General features: G+C 40.1%; 1 protein-coding gene across 1 annotated transcript; it reads left to right on the top strand.

The window, feature by feature from the left end:
- The first annotated feature begins 566 nt into the window (after positions 1–566).
- On the top strand, positions 567–21,446 carry FMO2 (flavin containing dimethylaniline monoxygenase 2). Its single transcript, XM_033847853.1, is given in 9 exon segments — positions 567–749; positions 2,761–2,923; positions 11,848–11,990; positions 16,060–16,259; positions 17,812–18,113; positions 18,116–18,166; positions 20,278–20,350; positions 21,094–21,427; positions 21,429–21,446. Coding segments are annotated over 9 exon segments (1,410 nt in total). The 5' UTR covers positions 567–623.
- The last annotated feature ends 1,151 nt before the right edge of the window (positions 21,447–22,597 follow it).

The raw sequence follows: 22,597 nt of genomic DNA, 5'->3' as shown, positions 1-22,597 counted from the left end.
AAGATTTGATTGGCATTAATACTACTTACCTGTGTCACTTGAGGAAGGTTGATTCACATAAAGCATAAAATAAAGGCAGGGGAGGATTCAAATTAAGATGCAAAAACTTCCTACCCCCAAAAGTACTCATTTTAATTGAAATTCTCCATTGTAGTCTCTGACCAGTGTCCCAGGGTGTATTGGTTCCTAACGAGGTGGAGGATGGGTACGGCCTCCCCAGGGGGAATTTCAGAAGAGGGCTGGTTGTCACAATGATTGACATTAAACAGGTAGAGATCTGGGATGCTAAATATCCTGCAATGTGTCAGAAGAAGGACTGCCCCCACTCCCGATCCCACCAATGGCAATAGCCCCTCCAGTGAGCAACACTGGAAGGCCCCAGCCAGGTCATATCACATAGGATGATGAAGCACATATGCTGCACCTCATCAGGCAGACATTTGAGTCACACTACAGCAATGAAAGAGGTTCATGTCACGCAGGGGTTAGATTTGGAAGAAGAGTAGGAAACCAAGGGATTTTTTTTTTAATACAAGATTATCGCTCTTTTATTTCAATAGGAAAATAATGAAGATGGCCTAGCGAGTATCTATCAATCTGCCATCACCAACACCAGCAAAGAAATGTCCTGTTTCAGTGACCTTCCAATGCCTTAAGATTTTCCAAACTTCCTGCACAATTCTAAATTCCTGGAATACTTCAGGATTTTTGTCAAAAAGTTTGATCTACTAAAATATATTCAGTTCCAGGTATTGTATTTTGGGGAAAGAATGGTTTTCTCTACATTAGCTCACATTTAAATAGAGAAGTTACTCTGATAATGAAAGAAATTGGGAATAAAACAAAACATTCTAATTCAATTATTTTCTGAAAAACAACAGCACAGTAGAAAACCCAAAAAGTAGTGTCATTACCGCTGATATTATAGATTATACACATTAACAGAAGAAAAAAATCTGTTAAAATTAATGACTTGAATGATTATATTGATGGTGAAACTGCATTTAATACCTATAACCACTGAGGACTCCTAGCCTCATTTCCTTTGAAAGGATATATGAAAAAAAATACCACATTGTTATTTCATTTTCTTACCGTCTCCATAAAAATGAAATTTCTTAAAAAAATGTACTAAATAAGCTCACAGCTCTCCATTCATCTCAGAAGCCTGTAGAAACCATTTTGGCTAATTTTTTGATGCATTCTTTAGCAACAAAAGAATAACCAGACCATTTTGAAATACAATTATAACTACCTTTCCTGTGTTTCCTTGAAAACAAATAATGAGATAAAAAAACAATATTCTCATTAAACATCCTGAATTTTTATCAGTAACATACACTCTGAAAACTAGTAAGTGTGCCTAGGAAATAAAATTTAAATTATAGCCTTGAATAAATAACTGTTAGTGGAACTTATTTTTTTTAACACAGCTCATTTTCTCAGTAACTTTAGTTTTGTTCCAGATTTGTAGCACATTAGTTTGTAATCATTGATTTGATAGACATCAATATATGTAAATACCATTAAAATATCACATTCTATCTAATGTAGTTTTTCCCCAGCTTCCGTTTCTCTTGTTTATGATTTTACTGAGGTTGTTTTCTGGAGGTTGGAGAGGGCTTAGGAAAACTCACTTCTGTTTATTGGCCTCTGAGTTAGTACAGCCAAAAGATGATGGAACTAACTCAAACTATAAAAGGAGGTGTCCTCACTGAGTTCTGTATTAATATGGTGACCTCCCAGGAGGGGAAAACCACCAGGTTGCCTGAGGAGGGGTGAACTGGCTCAGGTCAGTCACATTTCTAGTAACTTCCTCAGTGATACTGAAGGTTGGTCCTCAAACCACATTTTAAATAGCAAGAATCCACAGTACTTTAGAGAATATACTACCCGGAACTTCAAATCTGAATCTTTCAACTGAAAATGCCCAGACATTTTATAGCCTTTTCATAAGCTTTATACTAATAGTCCATATACATTTTTTAATTGGAACAGCTTCAAACATTGCCAACCCAGCATTTTGAAAAATATATGAAAATTTGAAATGCATGTATAAGGGACTCAAACACTTGCCAACAAGAGGAGAAGCATGCCATTCCTCTAGAAGCGAGAAAAGCTTTGTTTCCTGCTTCTTAAATACAGCAGACACACATTTATGTACACTTTTAGAAATTCATAAACCTCCAGAGAGCAAAATGGTATTCTAAAAAATCATGAACTGATAAATTATTTCATCCAAATGAGATCATGAAGTGTATTGCTAGCATGATGTTTTAAAAATAATAAATATGAACTTACCATTCATGGAGTGATGTCACTGTGCCAGGCGCTATGCAAACTGCTTCACATGGAATATCTTCTCTAATAGAGAGTCTACACGGAGGTCAACACTTTTAAAGCTTCTTGATAAATACTGATTGTGTAATCACCTGAATGATGAACATGTATTTTGTATCTTGCCCAGACACTGTCTTGCTTTCTCTGGGTCTCTCTCAAGTCCTTATTCAGTCCTTAACACTGGTAACCGCTGCTGAGTCAGGCTCCTCGCACAACGCACATCCTTGGTTGCACCTGCCGAGGAAGAAGCAGCAGGGCGCACTTAGCAGTCTTTGCCTTAAGTGGCTTGAAATGGATTCAGACGGGACCTAAATGGAATCAGACATTGCACTCTACCCATCTCCACTCCCAGGGCACTGGACAAGGCCCCTGTTATGCCAGAGTAATGCTCAATGATGCCTTCTCTGTGTTCGGTTCAAGACAACCGTCCTCAGTGTGAAAAAACGCCCGGATTTCTCAACCACTGGCCAATGGGTGGTTGTTACCGAGAGCAACGGCAAGGAGCAAAGTGCTGTCTTTGACACAGTCATGGTCTGCAGTGGTCATCACATACTCCCTCACCTCCCACTGGAGTCATTTCCAGGTGAGGCCTGTGGGGATCCCCAGCTTTTGGGAGTAGGTGTCCAGGTACTTTATATTCAGGTTGGATTGTCAGGCAAAATTACCTAGCTACTGCAACAAGGCATAATATTAAGATCAGGATAGAGCTAGAAAGATGAGAGACTCCAAACACCATCTCTGATTCTGTTGAGCTCTTTGAGTCTTCATTATCAGCCAGCCTCCCTCAAAGTCACTAAATATTACTCAGTATTTCAGAGAATTCTCACCCAAATTGGTTCTCTGTTGGAGAGGTCCTTTCAGCCATGTGCTCACCTTGTCCTTTTTCTATCCTGCCAAACACCTGCGACTTTGCTACATCTTTGGAGACTTCCGCAGAGCCATGCCCACAGCCAGGGTTACTGGGGAGAGTTTCTGGAAATAAGTGCTGCTACAGGGCAGTGATGTTTCAGGGAGCACAGGGGAAGATGGTACCTCCCAGGCCCTTCCCTCAGAGAGTGTATCTCCTTCCCACGGCCTTCACGAAAACATCTGATACGATGGTTCAGTCCAAACCCCACATTATTCAAACCACCTGAGGAGCTTTTAAAGTTCTAACGACCTTCAAAGATTCAATTGGTCTAGGGTAGGCCTCAGTCAATTAAGGGCTACTCAGGTGATTTCAATATTCAGCTGGGATTGAGGCTTACTGACCTAATGCAGTGGCAATCTCAATCAGAATCACCTGGAGGGCTTTTAAAACCACAACTTGCTAGTCTCCACCCCTAGCATTTCCAACTCTTTAGGTCTAGTATGAGGCTGAGAATTTGCCTAACAAGTTCCCAGGTGATGCTGAAACTTCTGGCCAAGGGACCACACTTTGAGAACTAATGATCTAAAGGCTCTTTCAAGCAACCCACCATCAAACACAAATACTTTAACAAAGTCATGTTTCCTGGGAAAAGACAAAGAGATGCTTATCTTCAAAAAGGCTTGTCCAGTAAGTTGCTGATTGACGGCAAAGTGGAAACTATCCTTCACCTTATAATGTGCCTTGTTTTTAGCTTATTTTGGTTTTTGTTTGCTTTTGCAAAATAAGAATGATGAATGTTATTCTAATTATTACACAACTGCGATAATAGTACTTCATAATATGCTTAAGAAACATTTAAAAGAATATATGCTAGGGCTTCCCTGGTGGCGCAGTGGTTGAGAGTCCGCCTGCCGATGCACGGGACACAGCTTCGTGCCCCGGTCCGGGAAGATCCCACATGCCGCAGAGCAGCTGGGCCCGTGAGCCATGGCCGCTGAGCCTGCGCGTCCGGAGCCTGTGCTCCGCAATGGGAGAGGCCACAACAATGAGAGGCCCGCATACGGCAAAAAAAAAAAAAAAAAAAAAGAATATATGCTATGTGATAATAAAATATCATTGTACAGTCCAAAATAGGATAATGGGTAGCTGGAAACAAACACCTGACTCTGCTCTATTTATCAAAACCAATAGTTTTGGGACGAAGGGAAGATGGTGGAGGAGTAAGCCGCGGGGATCACCTTCCTCCCCACAGATACACCAGAAATACATCTACACGTGGAACAACTCCTACAGAACACCTACTGAACGCTGGCAGAAGACCTCAGACCTCCCAAAAGGCAAGAAACTCCCCACGTACCTGGGTGGGACAAAAGAACAAAGAATAAACAGAGACAAAAGAATAGGGACGGGACCTGCACGTCTGGGAGGGAGCTGTGGAGGAGTAACGGTTTCCACACACTAGGAAGCCCTTTCACGGTTGGAGACTGCGGGTGGCGGAGGGGGGAAGCTTCGGAGCCGCGGAGGAGAGCGCAGCAACAGGGGTGCGGAGGGAAAAGCGGAGAGATTCCCGCACAGAGGATCGGTGCCGAGCGGCACTCACCAGACCGAGAGGCTTGTCTGCTCACTCACCGGGCGGGCGGGGCTGGGAGCTGAGGCTCGGGCTTCGGTCGGAGCGCCGGGAGAGGACTGGGGTTGGCGGCGTGAACACAGCCTGCAGAGGGCTAGTGCGCCACGGCTAGCCGGGAGGGAGTCCGGGGAAAAGTCTGGACCTGCCGAAGAGGCAAGAGACTTTTTCTTCCCTCTTTGTTTCCTGCTGCGCGAGGAGAGGGGATTAAGAGCGCTGCTTAAAGGAGCTCCAGAGATGGGCGCGAGCCGCGGCTAAAAGCGCGGACCCCAGAGACGGCCATGAGACGCTAAGGCTGCTGCTGCCGCCACCAAGAAGCCTGTGTGCCAGCACAGGTCACTATCCACAGCCCCCTTCCGGGGAGCCTGTGCAGCCCGCCACTGCCCGGGTCTCGGGATCTAGGGACAACTTCCCCGGAAGGACGCACAGCGCACCTCAGGCTGCTGCAACGTCATGGCGGCCTCTGCCGCCGCAGGCCCGCCCCGCACTCCGTGCCCCGCCCTCCTCCCCTCCCCCACTCCCGGCCTGAGTGAGCCAAAGCCAAGAACAGACGCCCTCTGGCGACTTACACACAGAGGCGCAGCCAAATCCAAAGCTGAGCCCCGGCAGCTGTGCGAACAAACAGGAGAAAGGGAAATCTCTCCCAGCAGCCTCAAAAGCAGCGGATTAAAGCTCCACAATCAACTTGATATACCCTGCATCTGTGGAATACATGAATAGACAACGAGTCATCCCAAATTGAGGAGGTGGGCTTCGAGAGCAAGATATATGATTTTTTTCCCCTTTTCCTCTTTTTGTGAGTGTGTATGTCTATGCTTCTGTGTGAGATTTTGTCTGTATAGCTTTGCTTCCACCATTGGTCTAGGGATCTATCCGTTTTTTCTTTTTATTTTTTTGTAATAATAATTTTTTATTTTAATAACTTTATTATATTTTATCTTATTTTATTTTACTTTATCTTCTTTCTTTTCTTCCTTCCTTCCCTCCTTCCTTCCTTCCTCCCTCCCTCCTTTCTTTCCTTACTTCTTCCTTTCTTTCTTTCTTTTTCTTTCTTTCTTTCTAGTTCTAATAATTCTTTCTTTCTACTTTTTCTGCCTTGTATTCTGAGCCGTGTGGATGAAAGGCTCTTGGTGCTGCAGCCAGGAGTCAGTGCTGTGCCTCCGAGGTGGGAGAGCCAACTTCAGGACACTGGTCCGCAAGAGACCTCCAAGCTCCACATAATATCAAACGGCGAAAATCTCCCAGAGATCTCCATCTCAACACCAGCACCCAGCTTCACTCAACGACCAGCAAGCTACAGTGCTGGACACCCTGTGCCAAACAACTAGCAAGACAGGAACGCAACCCCACCCGTTAGCAGAGAGGCTGCCTGAAACCATAATAAGTCCACAGACACCCCAAAAGACACCACCAGACATGGACCTGCCCACCAGAAAGACAAGATCCAGCCTCATCCACCAGAACACAGGCACTAGTCCCCTCCACCAGGAAGCCTACACAACCCACTGAAACAACCTTAGCCACTGGGGACAGACACCAAAAACAACGGGAACTACGAACCTGCAGCCTACAAAAAGGAGACCCCAAGCACAGTAAGATAAGCAAAATGAGAAGACAGAAAAACACACAGCAGATGAAGGAGCAAGATAAAAACCCACCACACCTAACAAATGAAGAGGAAATAGGCAGTCTACCTGAAAAAGATTTCAGAATGATGATAGTAAAGTTGATCCAAAATCTTGGAAATAGAATAGAGAAACTGCAAGGAACATTTAACAAGGACCTAGAAGAACTAAAGATGAAACAAACACGATGAACAACACAATAAATGAAATTAAAAATACTCTAAATGGGATCAATAGCAGAATAACTGAGGCAGAAGAACGGATAACTGACCTGGATTTAAAATAGTGGAAATAACTACTGCAGAGCAGAATAAAGAAAAAAGAATGAAAAGAACTGAGGACAGTCTCAGAGACCTCTGGGGCAACATTAAACGCACCAACATTCAAATTATAGGGGTTCCAGAAGAAGAAGAGAAAAAGAAAGGGATGGAGAAAATATTTGAAGAGATTATAGTTGAAAACTTCCCTAATATGGGAAAGGAAATAGTTAATCAAGTCCAGGAAGCACAGAGGGTCCCATACAGGATAAATCCAAGGAGAAATACACCAAGACACATATTAATCAAACTGTCAAAAATTAAATACAAAGAAAACATATTAAAAGCAGCAAGGGAAAAACAACAAATAACACATAAGGGAATCCCCATAAGGTTAACAGCTGATCTTTCAGCAGAAACCCTGCAAGCCAGAAGGGACTGGCAGGACATATTTAAAGTGATGAAGGAGAAAAACCTGCCACCAAGATTACTCTACCCAGCAAGGACTTCATTCAGATTTTGGAGAAATTAAAACCTTTACAGACAAGCAAAAGCTGAGAGAGTTCAGCACCACCAAATCAGCTTTACAACAAATGCTAAAGGAATTTCTCTAGGCAAGAAACACAAGAGAAGGAAAAGACCTACAATAACAAACACAAAACAATTGAGAAAATGGGAATAGGAACATACATATCGATAATTACCTTAAATGTAAATGGACTAAATGCTCCCACCAAAAGACACAGATTAGCTGAATGGATACAAAAACAAGACCCATATATATGCTGTCTACAAGAGACCCACTTCAGATCTAGAGACACATACTGACTGAAAGTGAGGGGATGGAAAAAGATATTCCATGCAAATGGAAATCAAAAGAAAGCTGAAGTAGCAATTCTCATATCAGACAAAATAAACTTTAAAATAAAGACTATTAGAAGAGACAAAGAAGGACACTACATAATGATCAAGGGATCAACCCAAGAAGAAGACATAACAATTGTAAATATTTATGCACCCAACATAGGAGCACCTCAATACATAAAGCAAAGACTAACAGCCATAAAAGGGGAAATTGACAGTAACACATTCATAGTAGGGGACTTTAACACCCCACGTTCACCAATGGACAGATCATCCAAAATGAAAATAAATAAGGAAACACAAGCTTTAAATGATACATTAAACAATATGGACTTAATTGATATTTATAGGACATTCCATCCAAAAACAACAGAATACACATTTTTCTCAAGTGCTCATGGAACATTCTCCAGGATAGATCATATCTTGGGTCACAAATCAAGCCTTGGTAAATTTAAGAAAATTGAAATTGTATCAAGTATCTTTTCTGACCACAACGCTATGAGACTAGATATCAATTACAGGACAAAATCTGTAAAAAATACAAACACATGGAGGCTAAACAATACACTACTTAATAACGAAGTGATCACTGAAGAAATCAAAGAGGAAATCAAAAAATACCTAGAAACAAATGACAATGAAAACACGACGACCTAAAACCTATGGGATGCAGCAAAAGCAGTTCTAAGAGGGAAGTTTATAGCAATACAATCCTACCTTAAAAAACAGGAAACATCTCGAATAAACAACCTAAACTTCCACCTCAAGCAATTAGAGAAAGAAGAACAAAAAAAACCCAAAGTTAGCAGAAGGAAAGAAATCATAAAAATCAGATCACAAATAAATGAAAAAGAAATGAAGAAAACAATAGCAAAGATCAATAAAACTAAAAGCTGGTTCTTTGAGAAGATAAAAAAATTGATAAACCATTAGCCAGACTCATCAAGAAAAAAAGGGAGAAGACTCAAATCAATAGAATTAGAAATGAAAAAGGGGAAGTAACAACTGACACTGCAGAAATACAAAAGATCATGAGAGATTACTACAAGCAACTCTATGCCAATGAAATGGACAACCTGGAAGAAATGGACAAATTCTTAGAAATGCACAACTTGCCAAGACTGAATCAGGAAGAAATAGGAAATATGAACAGACCAATCACAAGCACTGAAATTCAGACTGAGATTAAAAATCTTCCAACAAACAAAAGCCCAGGACCAGATGGCTTCACTGGCGAATTCTATCAAACATTTAGAGAAGAGCTAACACCTATCCTTCTCAAACTCTTCCAAAATATAGCAGAGGGAGGAACACTCCCAAATTCATTCCACGAGGCCACCATCACCTTGATACCAAAACCAGACAAGGATGTCACAAAGAAAGAAAACTACAGGCCAATATCACTGATGAACATAGATGCAAAAATCCTCAACAAAATACTAGCAAACAGAATCCAACAGCACATTAAAAGGATCATACACCACGATCAAGTGGGGTTTATTCCAGGAATGCAAGGATTCTTCAATATACACAAATATATCAACGTGATACACCATATTAACAAATTGAAGGAGAAAAACCATATGATCATCTCAATAGATGCAGAGAAAGCTTTCGACAAAATTCAACACCCATTTATGATAAAAACCCTGCAGAAAGTAGGCATAGGGGGAACTTTCCTAAACATAATAAAGGCCATATATGACAAGCCCACAGCAAACATCATCCTCAATGGTGAAAAACTGAAAGCATTTCCACTAAGATCAGGAACAAGACAAGGTTGCCCACTCTCACCACTCTTATTCAACATAGTTTTGGAAGTTTTAGCCACAGCAATCAGAGAAGAAAAGGAAATAAAAGGAATCCAAATCGGAAAAGAAGAAGTAAAGCTGTCACTGTTTGCAGATGACATGATACTCTACATAGAGAATCCTAAAGATGCTACCAGAAAACTACTAGAGCTAATCAATGAATTTGGTAAAGTAGCAGGATACAAAATTAATGCACAGAAATCTCTGGCATTCCTATATACTAATGATGAAAAATCTGAAAGTGAAATCAAGAAAATACTCCCATTTACCACTGCAACAAAAAGAATAAAATATCTAGGAATAAACCTACCTAAGGAGACAAAAGACCTGTATGCAGAAAATTGTAAGACACTGATGAAAGAAATTAAAGATGATACAAGCAGATGGAGAGATATACCATGTTCTTGGATTAGAAGAATCAACATTGTGAAAATGACTCTACTACCCAAAGCAATCTACAGATTCAATGCAATCCCTATCAAACTACCACCGGCATTTTTCACAGAACTAGAACAAAAAATTTCGCAATTTGTATGGAAACACAAAAGACCCCGAATAGCCAAAGCAATCTTGAGAACGGAAAAAAGGAACTGGAGGAATCAGGCTCCCTGACTTCAGACTATACTACAAAGGTACAGTAGTCAAGGCAGTATGGTACTGGCACAAAAACAGAAAGATAGATCAATGGAACAGGATAGAAAGCCCAGAGATAAACCCACGCACATACGGTCACCTTATCTTTGATAAAGGAGGCAGGGATGTATAGTGGAGAAAGAACAGCCTCTTCAATAAGTGGTGCTGGGAAAACTGGACAGGTACATGTAAAAGTATGAGATTAGAACACTCCCTAACACCATACACAAAATAAGCTCAAAATGGATTAAAGACCTAAATGTAAGGCCAGAAACTACCAAACTCTTAGAGGAAAACATAGGCAGAACACTCCATGACATAAATCACAGCAAGATCCTTTTTGACCCACCTCCTAGAGAAATGGAAATAAAAACAAAAATAAACAAATGGGACCTAATGAAACTTCAAAGCTTTTGCACAGCAAAGGAAACCATAAACAAGACCAAAAGACAACCCCAGAATGGGAGAAAATATTTGCAAATGAAGCAACTGACAAAGGATTAATCTCCAAAATTTATAAGCAGCTCATGCAGCTCAATAACAAAAAAAGAAACAACCCAATCCAAAAATGGGCAGAAGACCTAAATAGACATTTCTTCAAAGAAGATATACACACTGCCAACAAACACATGAAAGAATGCTCAACATTATTAATCATTAGAGAAATGCAAATCAAAACTACAACGAGAAATCATCTCACAGCAGTCAGAATGGCCATCTTCAAAAAATCTACAAACAATAATTGCTGTAGAGGGTGTGGAGAAAAGGGAACACTCTTGCACTGCTCGTGGGAATGTAAATTGGTACAGCCACTATGGACAAGAGTATGGAAGTTCCTTAAAAAACTACAAATAGAACTACCATATGACCCAGCAATCCCACTACTGGGCATATACCCTGAGAAAACCATAATTCAAAAACAGTCATGTACCAAAATGTTCATTGCAGCTCTATTTACAATAGCCTGGAGATGGAAACAACCTAAGTGTCCATCATCAGATGAATGGATAAAGAAGATGTGGCACATATATACAATGGAATATTACTCAGCCATAAAAAGAAACGAAATTGAGCTATTTGTAATGAGGTGGATACACCTAGAGTCTGTCATACAGAATGAAGTAAGTCAGAAAGAGTAAGACAAATACTGTATGCTAACACGTATATATGGAATTTAAGAAAAAAAAAAGTCATGAGGAACCTAGGGCCAAGACAGAAATAAAGACACAGACCTACTAGAGAATGGACTTGAGGCTATGGGGAGGTGGAAGGGTAAGCTGTGACAAAGTGAGAGAGAGGCATGGACATATATACACTATCAAATGTAAGGTAGATAGCAAGTGGGAAGCAGGCGCATAGCACAGGGAGATCAGCTCGGTGCTTTGTGACCGCCTGGAGGGGTGGGATAGGGAGGGTGGGAGGGAGGGAGACGCAAGAGGGAAGAGATATGGGAACATATGTATATGTATAACTGATTCACTTTGTTATAAAGCAGAAACTAACACACCATTGTAAAGCAATTATACTCTAATAAATATAAAAAAAACAAACTATAAAGATGTCTTTGCTGCTAAAATAAAAAAAAAATTGTTTGTTCTCTAATAAATATCTAAGCTGCAGCCTCTGAAATCAACTCTTTTGGTCCTGTACCATATGCTTAACCTAACATTTCTTATGTGGTTCATACTTTGAGTTTGCCAGTTGGCCTTGATAATGTAACATACCTAAGAGGGGAAGAGACAAAACAAATGATTTTCCACAGAAAGGAAAAGCTGATGGTGCAGTTTTATTGAACTTAACTTGACATAGTTCATGGATTTCTCTTTTCTTCCCCCTAAAGGTATTCAGAAGTTCAAAGGCCAGTATCCCCATAGCCACCAATACAAGCACCCAGAGGGATTTGAAAGAAAACGCATTTTGGTGATTGGAATAGGAAACTCAGCCTCAGATATTGCAGTTGAGTTGAGTAAGAAGGCTGCTCAGGTAAGATGTTCCCTGATTACCTTGTACGGTGGAGGAGAGGAAAATCCCAGCCATGTAACTAAGGCTCCATTACTCATTAATTGATTTGTTGTTTGGTTGCCCAGTGTGGTATCATAGAAAATCTGGAAACCAAGAAGCCAGAGTTTATCTCCCACCTTTGCCACTAATCAGGCTTGTAACCTAGAGGCAGTCATTTTACTTCTGTGGGCTATGGTTCCCTCACTTAAGTTTGCATCAGATGACTTTCAGCACAGGAGGCCTTGTTTCTACCCAGGGGGCTTTATGAGTTGACCTGTTCATCTTTGGAGGAGTGCCTTTTAGAAATTTAGTGCATATTTGAATTCTATTTGAAATGTAAATAATCCTTAGCTTCCAAGAATCATTAAGGGAAAGATTAAACAGACAGACTCCCAACCATAATCACAAATATTTAGGTGCTCCCTGAGGCCTTCCAACCACTGTTATCTTTGCACCTGCTCAGGAATGACACAGCTTAGCTTCCAGAGTCAAACATTACAAGGTACAGATAATGCTGACAGAGATGGTTGGGAATAGCAGAAAATAAAACCCTTTTACAAGGACAGAGCTAGGCAAAGATGGAAAAATAGCTAAGTTTCCTCTCCCCAAAGCATCCCCTCTCAACAGGGCCCTATCACTCTGATGTAGCCCAGCATCTTCTGGCTACACAGGAGTTGCAGTAGCCATGTCTACAACCAGCAAAACTGTCCAGTCCTGAGACTCACACTGTCAGGGCTCAAGATGCCCAGTAGTAAATGTGATAAAAGAACATAGTGCCTCCCCAGCAGGTTGATGAAGGGGTTCCACTGGGACCTGTCAGAATTACCACCCTGGGGATGAGCAGGTCACTAACACCAGAAAGAGATTTACTAGACCCAGGAGGTCCTCACCTTTTTTGTGAAAAGAAACCACTTTTCACTTTTCAAAGCTTTTAAGACCTCAGTGTGAGGTGGCTGGACCTAGAGTTGTCATACAGAGTAAAGTAAGTCAGAAAGAGAAAAACAAATACCGTATGCTAACACATATATATAGAATCTAAAAAAAAAAAAAAAAACTGGTTCTGAAGAACCTAGGGGCAGGAGACAGGAATAAAAGATGCAGACGTAGAGAATGGACTTGAGGACACGGGGAGTGGGAAGGGTAAGCTGGGACAAAGTGAGAGAGTGGCATGGACATATATACACTACCAAATATAAAACAGACAGCTAGTGGGAAGCAGCTGCATAGCACAGGGAGATCAGCTCAGTGCTTTGTGACCACCTAGAGGGGTGGGTTAGGGAGGGTGAGAGGGAGACACAAGAGGGAGAAGATACAGGGATATATGTATAGCTGATTCACTTTGTTATACAGCAGAAACTAACGCAACATTGTAAAGCAATTATACTCCAATAAAGATGTTAAAAAAAAAAAAAAGACCTCAGTGTGAAGAACAAGTGAGGAGGCAGTAACTGTAAAGTCTTGGAGAAGAGCCAACTCAGGTAGAGAGGCAAAAGGTCCAGTCTCTTTCCTGTTGGGAATGCCTGCCAAGCTTGAGGAAGGGAGTATGATAAAAGGAGCTGACTTAGCTGTCAACCAAGGAAAGCTCCGTACTAGACCACTACATGTTACAAGTCAGTGATTTGGACTTAGAACAGATGATCCAAAGATATCAAATCTTAGATTGCAAGAGTCTATTTCCTTATATGGGCCTTGCCATGTAAAAGCCTGTCAGTCATGCCAGATTCAATATTAAGAAACCACCTTTGCTATATTTGTGTGCCTTTCACCTCATTCATCTTTAAATAGGATGTCTCTTCAGTATTTATTGGATTAATAACATAACTGATAATTATGATAAAATGTCTTACACAGATTAATGCACTCTCAACCCTTCTGTGAGAAGAGATACATAGGAGCTATGTATGTAAGGGATAGAACCAGGTGCATCTGCAAAGCTTAAAATTATAGCCTAAACTCACCTTAGTCCTGAGTGTGCCCTGCTTCTGTTAAAGGAGGTTCATGTTCACAAGTATACGGCATGCTCTACCACAGTCCAAAAGCACCACTCAAAATACTATGGGATGGTGCTGAGCCATCCACACACTTTCTCACCAAAAACCAGATCTCTGACCCTTGGCCTGAAGTATGCATCTCAGGGAAAGAAGCCTGATCCTAAATCCTGAGACATATCACACTGTTGCAGCTAGTACAGCTAGCCAGATTAGACTCCCCGCTGTAAAGATGGTGACAGCAGAAAGAGAATAAATAAAATAGGCAGAGCTTTCAATATGAAACGTGGATTAATCCTAAGGAAGAAAGGCAGACAATAAGTAATGGAAAGAGACATTCATGGAAATATTTGAAGTATATTATCTAATACCTAACCAAAGTAGTGCCAAGTCAACAAAAGGGAAACAGCAGGAGAAAATCAGGATATAAGGGTATTACCACTCACAGACCAACAATTCAACACCATTATACCATTTTATGTAAGTGCTACTTCACAAGCTAAGGAGTTGTGGTCCCAGCAAAACTTGTCTCCAAATTCTGGCTCACTCCAGATATGTGGCACTATATGAAACTCCTCTCCTCCAGGCTAACTTTACAAAATAATAATACCTAGCAGTACTTATCACTTGCCAGGCAATATTTTCAGTACTTTACATATATTATCTCATTTAATCTGCACAATTCTATGAAGCAGGTACTATTTTAAAGAGAGAGAGAAACGGAGGCACAGAGAGGTTGAAGTAACTAACCAAGGCAACACAGCTTGTAAGTAGTGGGGCTGAGAGTCAAACCCAGGCAGTCTGGATCCAGAGTCCTAGATCTAGAATCCATGATCTTAAACTCCTAAGTGAATCAGTTTCCTTGTAAGTGAATCTTATGTGTTTATCAAGGACAGCCTTGTACAGCAGAACTCATAGAGTTCTGGCATGTAAAAGTATTGGCATATAAAATTTTAAGACGCAAGTCAAATATGTATTTGGTCAATGGCGGAGTAACAGTAAACAAAGTAAAATATACATTTGAAAAGAGATATAAATGCACACCTTGAAAACTAGGGAAATATAAGTATACAAGGTAAAGAATACATCTGACATATACACACTACTATATATAAAATAGGTAATCAACAAGGAACTACTGTATAGCACAGGAAACTAACTCCACTCAATACTCTGTAATAACCTATATGGAAAAAGACTCTGATAAAGAATATATATATATATATATATATATATATATATATGTATAACTGATTACCTCCTATATTAACTTCCATGTAAAGTAATATCTATGAATAGTAAATGTTAGATTTTTAAACTCTGAATTTTTAAAATAAATTCAAAGTTAAAAATCTGGTAACTCAATCAAGATCTAGAAACTGATGGAAAGAATCATAACATATATGCTTTTAGAATTTATGCAGTAGTTAATAAAATAATGCTACATTTTTTTTAAAAAAAGAGTACATATGAGAGGGGATTCAGAAGTGCACTTGAAGAGAATGGAAATCACAGTATAAGTTCAGAATTTTTAACTTTTAAAATACATAACAATGTTCTTTCAAGTACGGGAAGAAGCTGATTTCCCTTGTTATTCCCTCTCTGGGGATATACAGATCCATATATTTGTGCCTATCTAGACATTAGGCTGTAATCATACATTTCCTAGGATTATAATTGTATACCTTCCCTATAAAAACAACTTGTGGTGGATGGACAAGGTAAGAGGAGGGAAGGAGCATTGAACCACAACTTCAAGCATGGCAAAAATTTGTGGGTTTTATGATTGGTTTAGCCCAAAGATTTTCTCATATTTCCATGAAGTTCTCAAGACTATGGTAGTCTTCCTGTATCAGCATAAGTACTACTGGTTCCCACTTGTATGATAAAGCTGCCCCAGAGCAGTGAAAACTGGAAGGTACTTCACTTTGAGGTCAATCATCTTTAAAACAAAGCATTTCAGCAAATTCTGGGGCCATACATGTGATGTATTATCTACACAGTGGGTTCCTCCCAAAAGAGATGATGCCCTAGTTTGAACTGCATCCTTTTTTGCTCACCAGGTGTTTGTCAGCACCAGACACGGTTCCTGGGTCATGGGCCGTATCTCTGAAGATGGCTATCCCTGGGACATGGTGTTCCACACCCATTTTAGCTCCATGCTCCGAAATGTCCTGCCACGAAGAGTTGTAAAATGGGTGATGGAACAACAGATGAATCAGTGATTCAACCATGAAAATTATGGCCTTATGCCTCAAAACAAGTAGAGTTACTTTGCTTTTTTATGGTATACTCATTGGTAATCAAGGATGTCAGAGGGGTTTCTTTTTGCAAAGAGCTAAATTGCTAACATGGTAGTTCAAACTACAACCTAACAATATGGGTATCATGTAGCTCCTGGATTTTGAATTCCAAATTTGTTCTGTATGCCTTTTAAAAAGTAAATATTTAAGAAGATGAAGTATAAATATTATGAGCTGCTCCAGAAAGTAGAACTAGGATCATGGGAAGCACTTCCTAATACCCAGAGCTGTCCAACATTGGAAAAGGCTGCTTTAAGAGACTGTGACCTTCCTTTCAGAGGGGGGGTGGGAAAACTGATCCAAATTCTACATCTGTTAATTCATACTTTGCTAACTCTGTACACCACAAGGGTTCTTCCTGTGGGTAGCTTTTGAGAACATACTCACTGCCTGTTAATCTGTTATACATCACTGATCTTATAAACACAAGCAAAAAATATGGATGTTTATTTTTCTTTATTTGATAACAGGCTCCTTCCCTTAAAAAAAAAAAAAACAGAAGAGGTTTGCAATCTTTCAACAAATGCAACGTGGCTGCTATCTTCTGAGATCTGATACATGTACCATGTATCCTTATTTTTTTAACAAAATGGTTCTCAAATCTACAAAAAAGGAAATTCCAGAAATACAGCCAGACTTTGCTCCACTATTCATGCTATCACATACATACAGAGACTCCACGTATATTTGGGATCAAGAAATATCCCCAAACTTGATTCTATGCATTAATTTTCACACTAATCTCTTAATAAGTTTCAAAACTAATGGGAATTTAACAAAGTTTTCCTTACTTACTTATGATCAGATAAAAATTAAATGGAACATCAAGATAATTAAAGGTAGATAACATAAAACAACAGAAATTATCAATGGGATAATAACAATTGGAATGCTCAGGAATTGACCACAGGCACTGGCATTTTGTCTAAGCCCTTAGGAATGCCTCCTTTTTTGAAATGTGTTTTGCCCACATCATCTACATGTTTTTCCTTATTTGTTGAGGGAAGAGATATGCGACATGAGAATAAAGTCAGAGAGTAAGGCTTGGGGTAGCCCAACTAGTCAAGTTAGAAAGTTTTATGGATATTTGAAAAACCTCTTTATTCCCAGAGCCAAGCCCATAAAATATCAAGAGAGTTCAAAACCCCTCATTAAATACTCTTTCTGGGGCTTCCCTGGTGGCACAGTGGTTAAGAATCCGCCTGCCAATGCAAGGGGCACGGGTTCGAGCCCTGGCCCGGGAAGATCCCACATGCCGTGGAGCAACTCAGCCCATGTGCCACAACTACTGAAGCCTGTGCGCCTAGAGCCCGTGCTCTGCAACAAGAGAAGCCACACCAATGAGAAGCCCGCACACTGCAACGAAGAGAAGCCCCGGCTCACCGCAACTAGAGAAGGCCCACGCACAGCAACGGAGACCCAACACAGCCAAAAATTAAAATAAAATAAATAAAAAATTAAGAAAAAAGAAAAGAAATACTCTTTCTGAGTGTTTTCTTCTGCATGTTTCAGATACCTTATGAAATAGCCAATACTAAGTGATGATCTTCCAAGTCATATACTCTGTGGAGCCACCAAGGTGAAATCAAGAGTGAAAGAGCTCACAGAAACTTCTGCCATCTTTGAGGATGGAACAGTGGAGGAGGACATTGACGTCATTGTCTTTGCAATAGGATATACTTTCTCTTTTCCCTTCCTTGAAGCTCCACTTGTTAAAGTAGAGAATAATATGGTCTTGCTGTACAAATACATGTTCCCTCCTCACCTGGAGAAGTCAACCCTTGCATGCATTGGTCTTATCCAGCCTCTAGTTTCAATTTCCCAACTGTTGAACTTCAAGCTCGTTGGGTAACAAGAGTTTTCAAAGGTAAGTGAGTGGGCAAGTGAATGGCTGAGTGTTTCACACCTGGTGGATTTTGCTAAATAACAAGTTTAGAAAAGGAGGTTGCCAACAAGAAGGTTGCCAACCTTGGCTGCTCTCACAAAACTGACATCCTAAAAAGTTAGAAAATTCACAAAATAACCAATACTGGGATACGATAATAATAAATATCTGCAATCATTCCTTTAAAATATTAGAAAATTCAGAGAATTTCAGTTGACATGATGTTAAGTAAATATTATTTTTTCTTGGACTAATGAGAGAACAGAAGGAAGGAAGACATCTATGACTCCTAGTTTTACCTATAATATGTTTATAAATTCCTCAGAATATGTGCAAATCAAGAGACCTAGGGCCTACTCCATACTTAACTCCAAATTAACTCTTAATACCGAAGCAGCTCAACCTCACAGATCCCTACAAAGCTATAAAATTATTAGAATATTTCTCTCTGACCATTGTGTAGCACTTTGTACTTCTCAGAAGGCTGTTACTATCTCCCTGATCCAGGGCTCAATTCAGCTCAACAAAATCTTATTGAATACTTAGCCCTGTGCTGGAACTTGGTAGGATACAGAGAAATTTAAATGGGTCATTTTAAGATAATAAGACATGTGCTTTGTCAGAGGACTGCATGGAGTGTCTGGAAAAAGAGAAAGGGTGCTTAGCGACAGCAGAGTTTGGATAAAGGAAGGGCATGTGGTCAAGGAAAACTCCCTAGATAACTGGGTTTCCCAGGTGCAGAAAAGGGAATCAGAGCACAGAGGTGTGATGCAGATGAGGAATTATTACAAGATACTTGACATTCCTAGAACATGAGGTGTGAGGCAGAGAGGGGTGAGAGATTATTCTTAGAGAGGAAGGGACCAAGACACAGGATCCTTTTAAGACATGCTAAGGAGCTTGAACATAAAATGTATAACAGCTCTTCCCAAATTTAGCTACACATAAAAACCATCTGAGGGACTCTTAGGGACCCTGATTACGTCTGGCCTGAGGACCTAGTGTCTCCATTTAAGAAAGCTCTTCTGCCGGAAGACCCAATGAAAGGTTAAGCAAGGACCAGACATTATCAGATTTTCACTTTTGATAGATTATTTCAACATTAGTGTGAAAGACAGATTTGAAAGGCGAAAGGAATAGAGTCTCAGAGACCAGTGAGAAGGCTACTGTAATCGTCTATACTAAAATGTGATACAACCTCAGCCAGGTAAAGAGACAAAGTGGAGAAGAGAGCTAGTTAAGAATCAAACCAGCAGGACGTAATGCTTGGCTCCATGTAGAAAAATTCGAGGAAAAGAGTAGAATCAAGGGTGACTTGATCAAGGCAGACCTCAGGTGGTGGAAACTGGGTGGGGAGCAGTGCTGGGGCTAGAGGGAGCGTGTGGAAGAGGATGCAAGTCTGAGCAGTAGGACTTCAGTGATGAGCTCAGTTTTGGACTCATTGAATCTGAGATGTCTGATGACTAGCCATATCCAGGGAAACTCACCGTTCTTCAGCATGTCTGAATTTCTAGGGACACCTGTGACAGGGGACGGAATCACAAGCACACAGTGATAACTGACATCAATCTTTCTCTCTCCCCACTGCCCTACCTCAGTTTGTGCCACCCCTTCCCTCACCTGGTTTTCTTCAACAGCCTCTTAACTTGTCTTGCTGCCTTTAAACTGACCTGCCGGGAGCCCATTTCCCAAAATTCAGCACCTCAAAGAATCTTTCCAAAAGGCGAATCTCATCTTGTCCCCCACGGCTTCCCACCACTTTCAGAATGGAGCTCAAGCCATCTGGCACGGCTTCCCAACTTCTCAGGCTCACCTTCCCTCTCCACCTTCTTCTCTAACCCCCGACTCCCACCCCAGAGTCCACGCTGCAGCCTGGTGATCCCTGGGCAACATTACATAGAACTCAATGCAGGTGGCGCACCCTGGAGTTCAACAACACAGCAGTGCTGACTGGTATCTCATGGGTAAATGGCCAAAATTTAATTGTAGGAATCAACTGATTGTAGGAATCAGTTGATTGTAGAAATCAATCATCTAGATAAAGCAATGAAATTGAATCAAACCCACTACTCAACCAACCTTTTATTTTCTAGGCTTGTGTACTTTGCCCTCGGAGAGAACTATGATGGCAGACATTATCAAGAGGAATAAAAAAAGAATTGACTTGTAAGAATTTTTTTAAATTCTTTACATGGAACAGTCTTTCTCCAAGTATAGTGATCTAACTACTCACAAGAACCACCTAGCTGCTTCTAAAAAAGCAAATTCTACTACTTTAAGATCCAACTATTTAAAAATAGTAATTTCACCAAACAAGAACATTTATCCTTGACCTAAATTTATTTGTTTTATATATTGCCCATGTTAGATTCTGTATCCTCTCACACTCTGTGGTAAAGAGGAAGTGGGATGGGGGCAGTGGTGGTGACAGTAGCCTAAGTATCTCTGGAAAGTCAGCTGGAGGACTCCCATCAAAGCAAATTAGAAAGGAGTTGGTGTGAAGTGAAGGTCAAGGATTTACATTTTGTGATGAAGTGGAATGGAGTTCAATAGAGATCAAGTACATTGGAAAGTAGACTTGGGGGCCTTATAGTGTAGAGGTTATCTCACATTCAAATTCTAATTCATCTACTATATGCCAGTCAGAGTGCAAGGTACTTTAATAATTTAACAAGCAAATATTGTGTCTCTTCTGGGCAAAACACTGAGCTATGCTTTCATCTGTGTTATCTTGTGAATCTTTGCAGCAATCCTGATTAGTTTTACTTGCCAGGAGACTTGGAGAGTTATTCAAAACTCATTTATTCATTCATTCATTACTTCATTCTTTCAATAGCTAATGAATACCTAATGTTCTTATATAACTTAGAACATTTTGTGAATCTGTCCTTTATTCTTTCTTCATTAAGGTTTGGAGAGAGCAACAACCAGATACTGCAGACCAGTTACATCGACTACTTGGACGAGCTCGCCTTAGAGATAGGTGCAAAGCCAGACCTCCTCTCTCTCTTGCTAAAAGAGCCTAAACTGGCTATGAAACTTTATTTTGGGCCCTGCAACTCCTATCAGTATCGCCTGGTTGGACCTGGGCAATGGAATGGAACCAGGAGTGCCATCTTCACCCAGAAACAAAGGATATTGAAGCCTTTAAAGACACGGACTCTAAAAACTTCATCTAATTTCCCAGTTTCCTTCCTGTTGAAAATCCTCGGGCTTCTTGCTCTTGTGGTGGCCTTTTTTTTCCCAACTTCAGTGGTTCTAATATGTCAGCATAATGCTTTTGGCTTTCATGTCAGTCAGTACCTCTTAAACAGAAAAAAAAAGACTAAGAGAAAAAATATTAAATCTAAAGTCTAAATTTTAGAGTTGAGGAAAACAGAGTGAGAGAGGTAATTGTGGACAGTTAGCAGACTTAGGTCTATGTGTAAAACTGAAGTTGTGTCATGAAATTTCTTTGCCATTTCTACCCTTCCCTCAAGTTCACTAGACTCTCAAAAAAAGACAATAAAATAACACTGGCTAAACAGTGCTGCCAAGCCCTGGTAAAGGAGAGTCATGTGGAAAAATAGTAGAATTACACAGAACGAAAAGCACCCATGGTTTAAATCACTGGAAAATTTTAAGTGTGGGAAAATATTAAAATTCCTGTGTGTTGTTTTTGATAGTCTTCTTAGCCAGACTCTATATGGTAACAAAGTTCTCAGATGTTAGGTCATGCGCCATTTGCTTCATGGGGAATCACTCAAAAATACTGGAGAAAAAAATGAGAGGATAGACTTAGAACATGGCAATGCTCAGACAGACTTTTAGGGCCTCACATCGAAAGCTGAGCAAGTAGCCACATTTCTTATATTTGTCTTATATTTTGACAGAAACACTGCTGTGAAAATAAAAATAAACATGCCATAAGAGATAGATATATGTATTTATAATATATAGAGAGAGTACTTATCATAGACCAGACAATTTGCACATTACATGTATTATTTCATTTATTTCTCATGACAATTCTGTGAGATGGGTGCAGCTCTTATACCCATTTTACAGATGATGAAACTGAGACTCAGAGAGTTAGGTAACATGCCCAGGACCAGACAGCTGATCTTGCAATGGAGCTGGAATTGGAGCTCAGGTTTGCTTGACTTTAGAAATGAAGACTTGCCCCATAATATACATTTTTACAAAACCCTCCATTATTAATCAAGTACTTAATAAGAGTTTATTTATGATCACATATATGTTACTTTTGGAGGACGTTTACATAGAATACATCACTCTTCTTACAAATAAGATCTGATTAGTTTTATTTATAATATTTGGGTTATATTTCAGCTAGATCTAAAATTCGTTTGAAGGAATTTACAATAAAAACACCTATATAATAGCATTTAAGATAATCATTGACATTTTCAA

This window comes from Tursiops truncatus, chromosome 1, assembly GCF_011762595.2.
Source record: "Tursiops truncatus isolate mTurTru1 chromosome 1, mTurTru1.mat.Y, whole genome shotgun sequence".
NCBI classification, from domain to species: domain Eukaryota; kingdom Metazoa; phylum Chordata; class Mammalia; order Artiodactyla; family Delphinidae; genus Tursiops; species Tursiops truncatus.
This window is presented reverse-complemented; position numbering and strand designations above follow the sequence as displayed.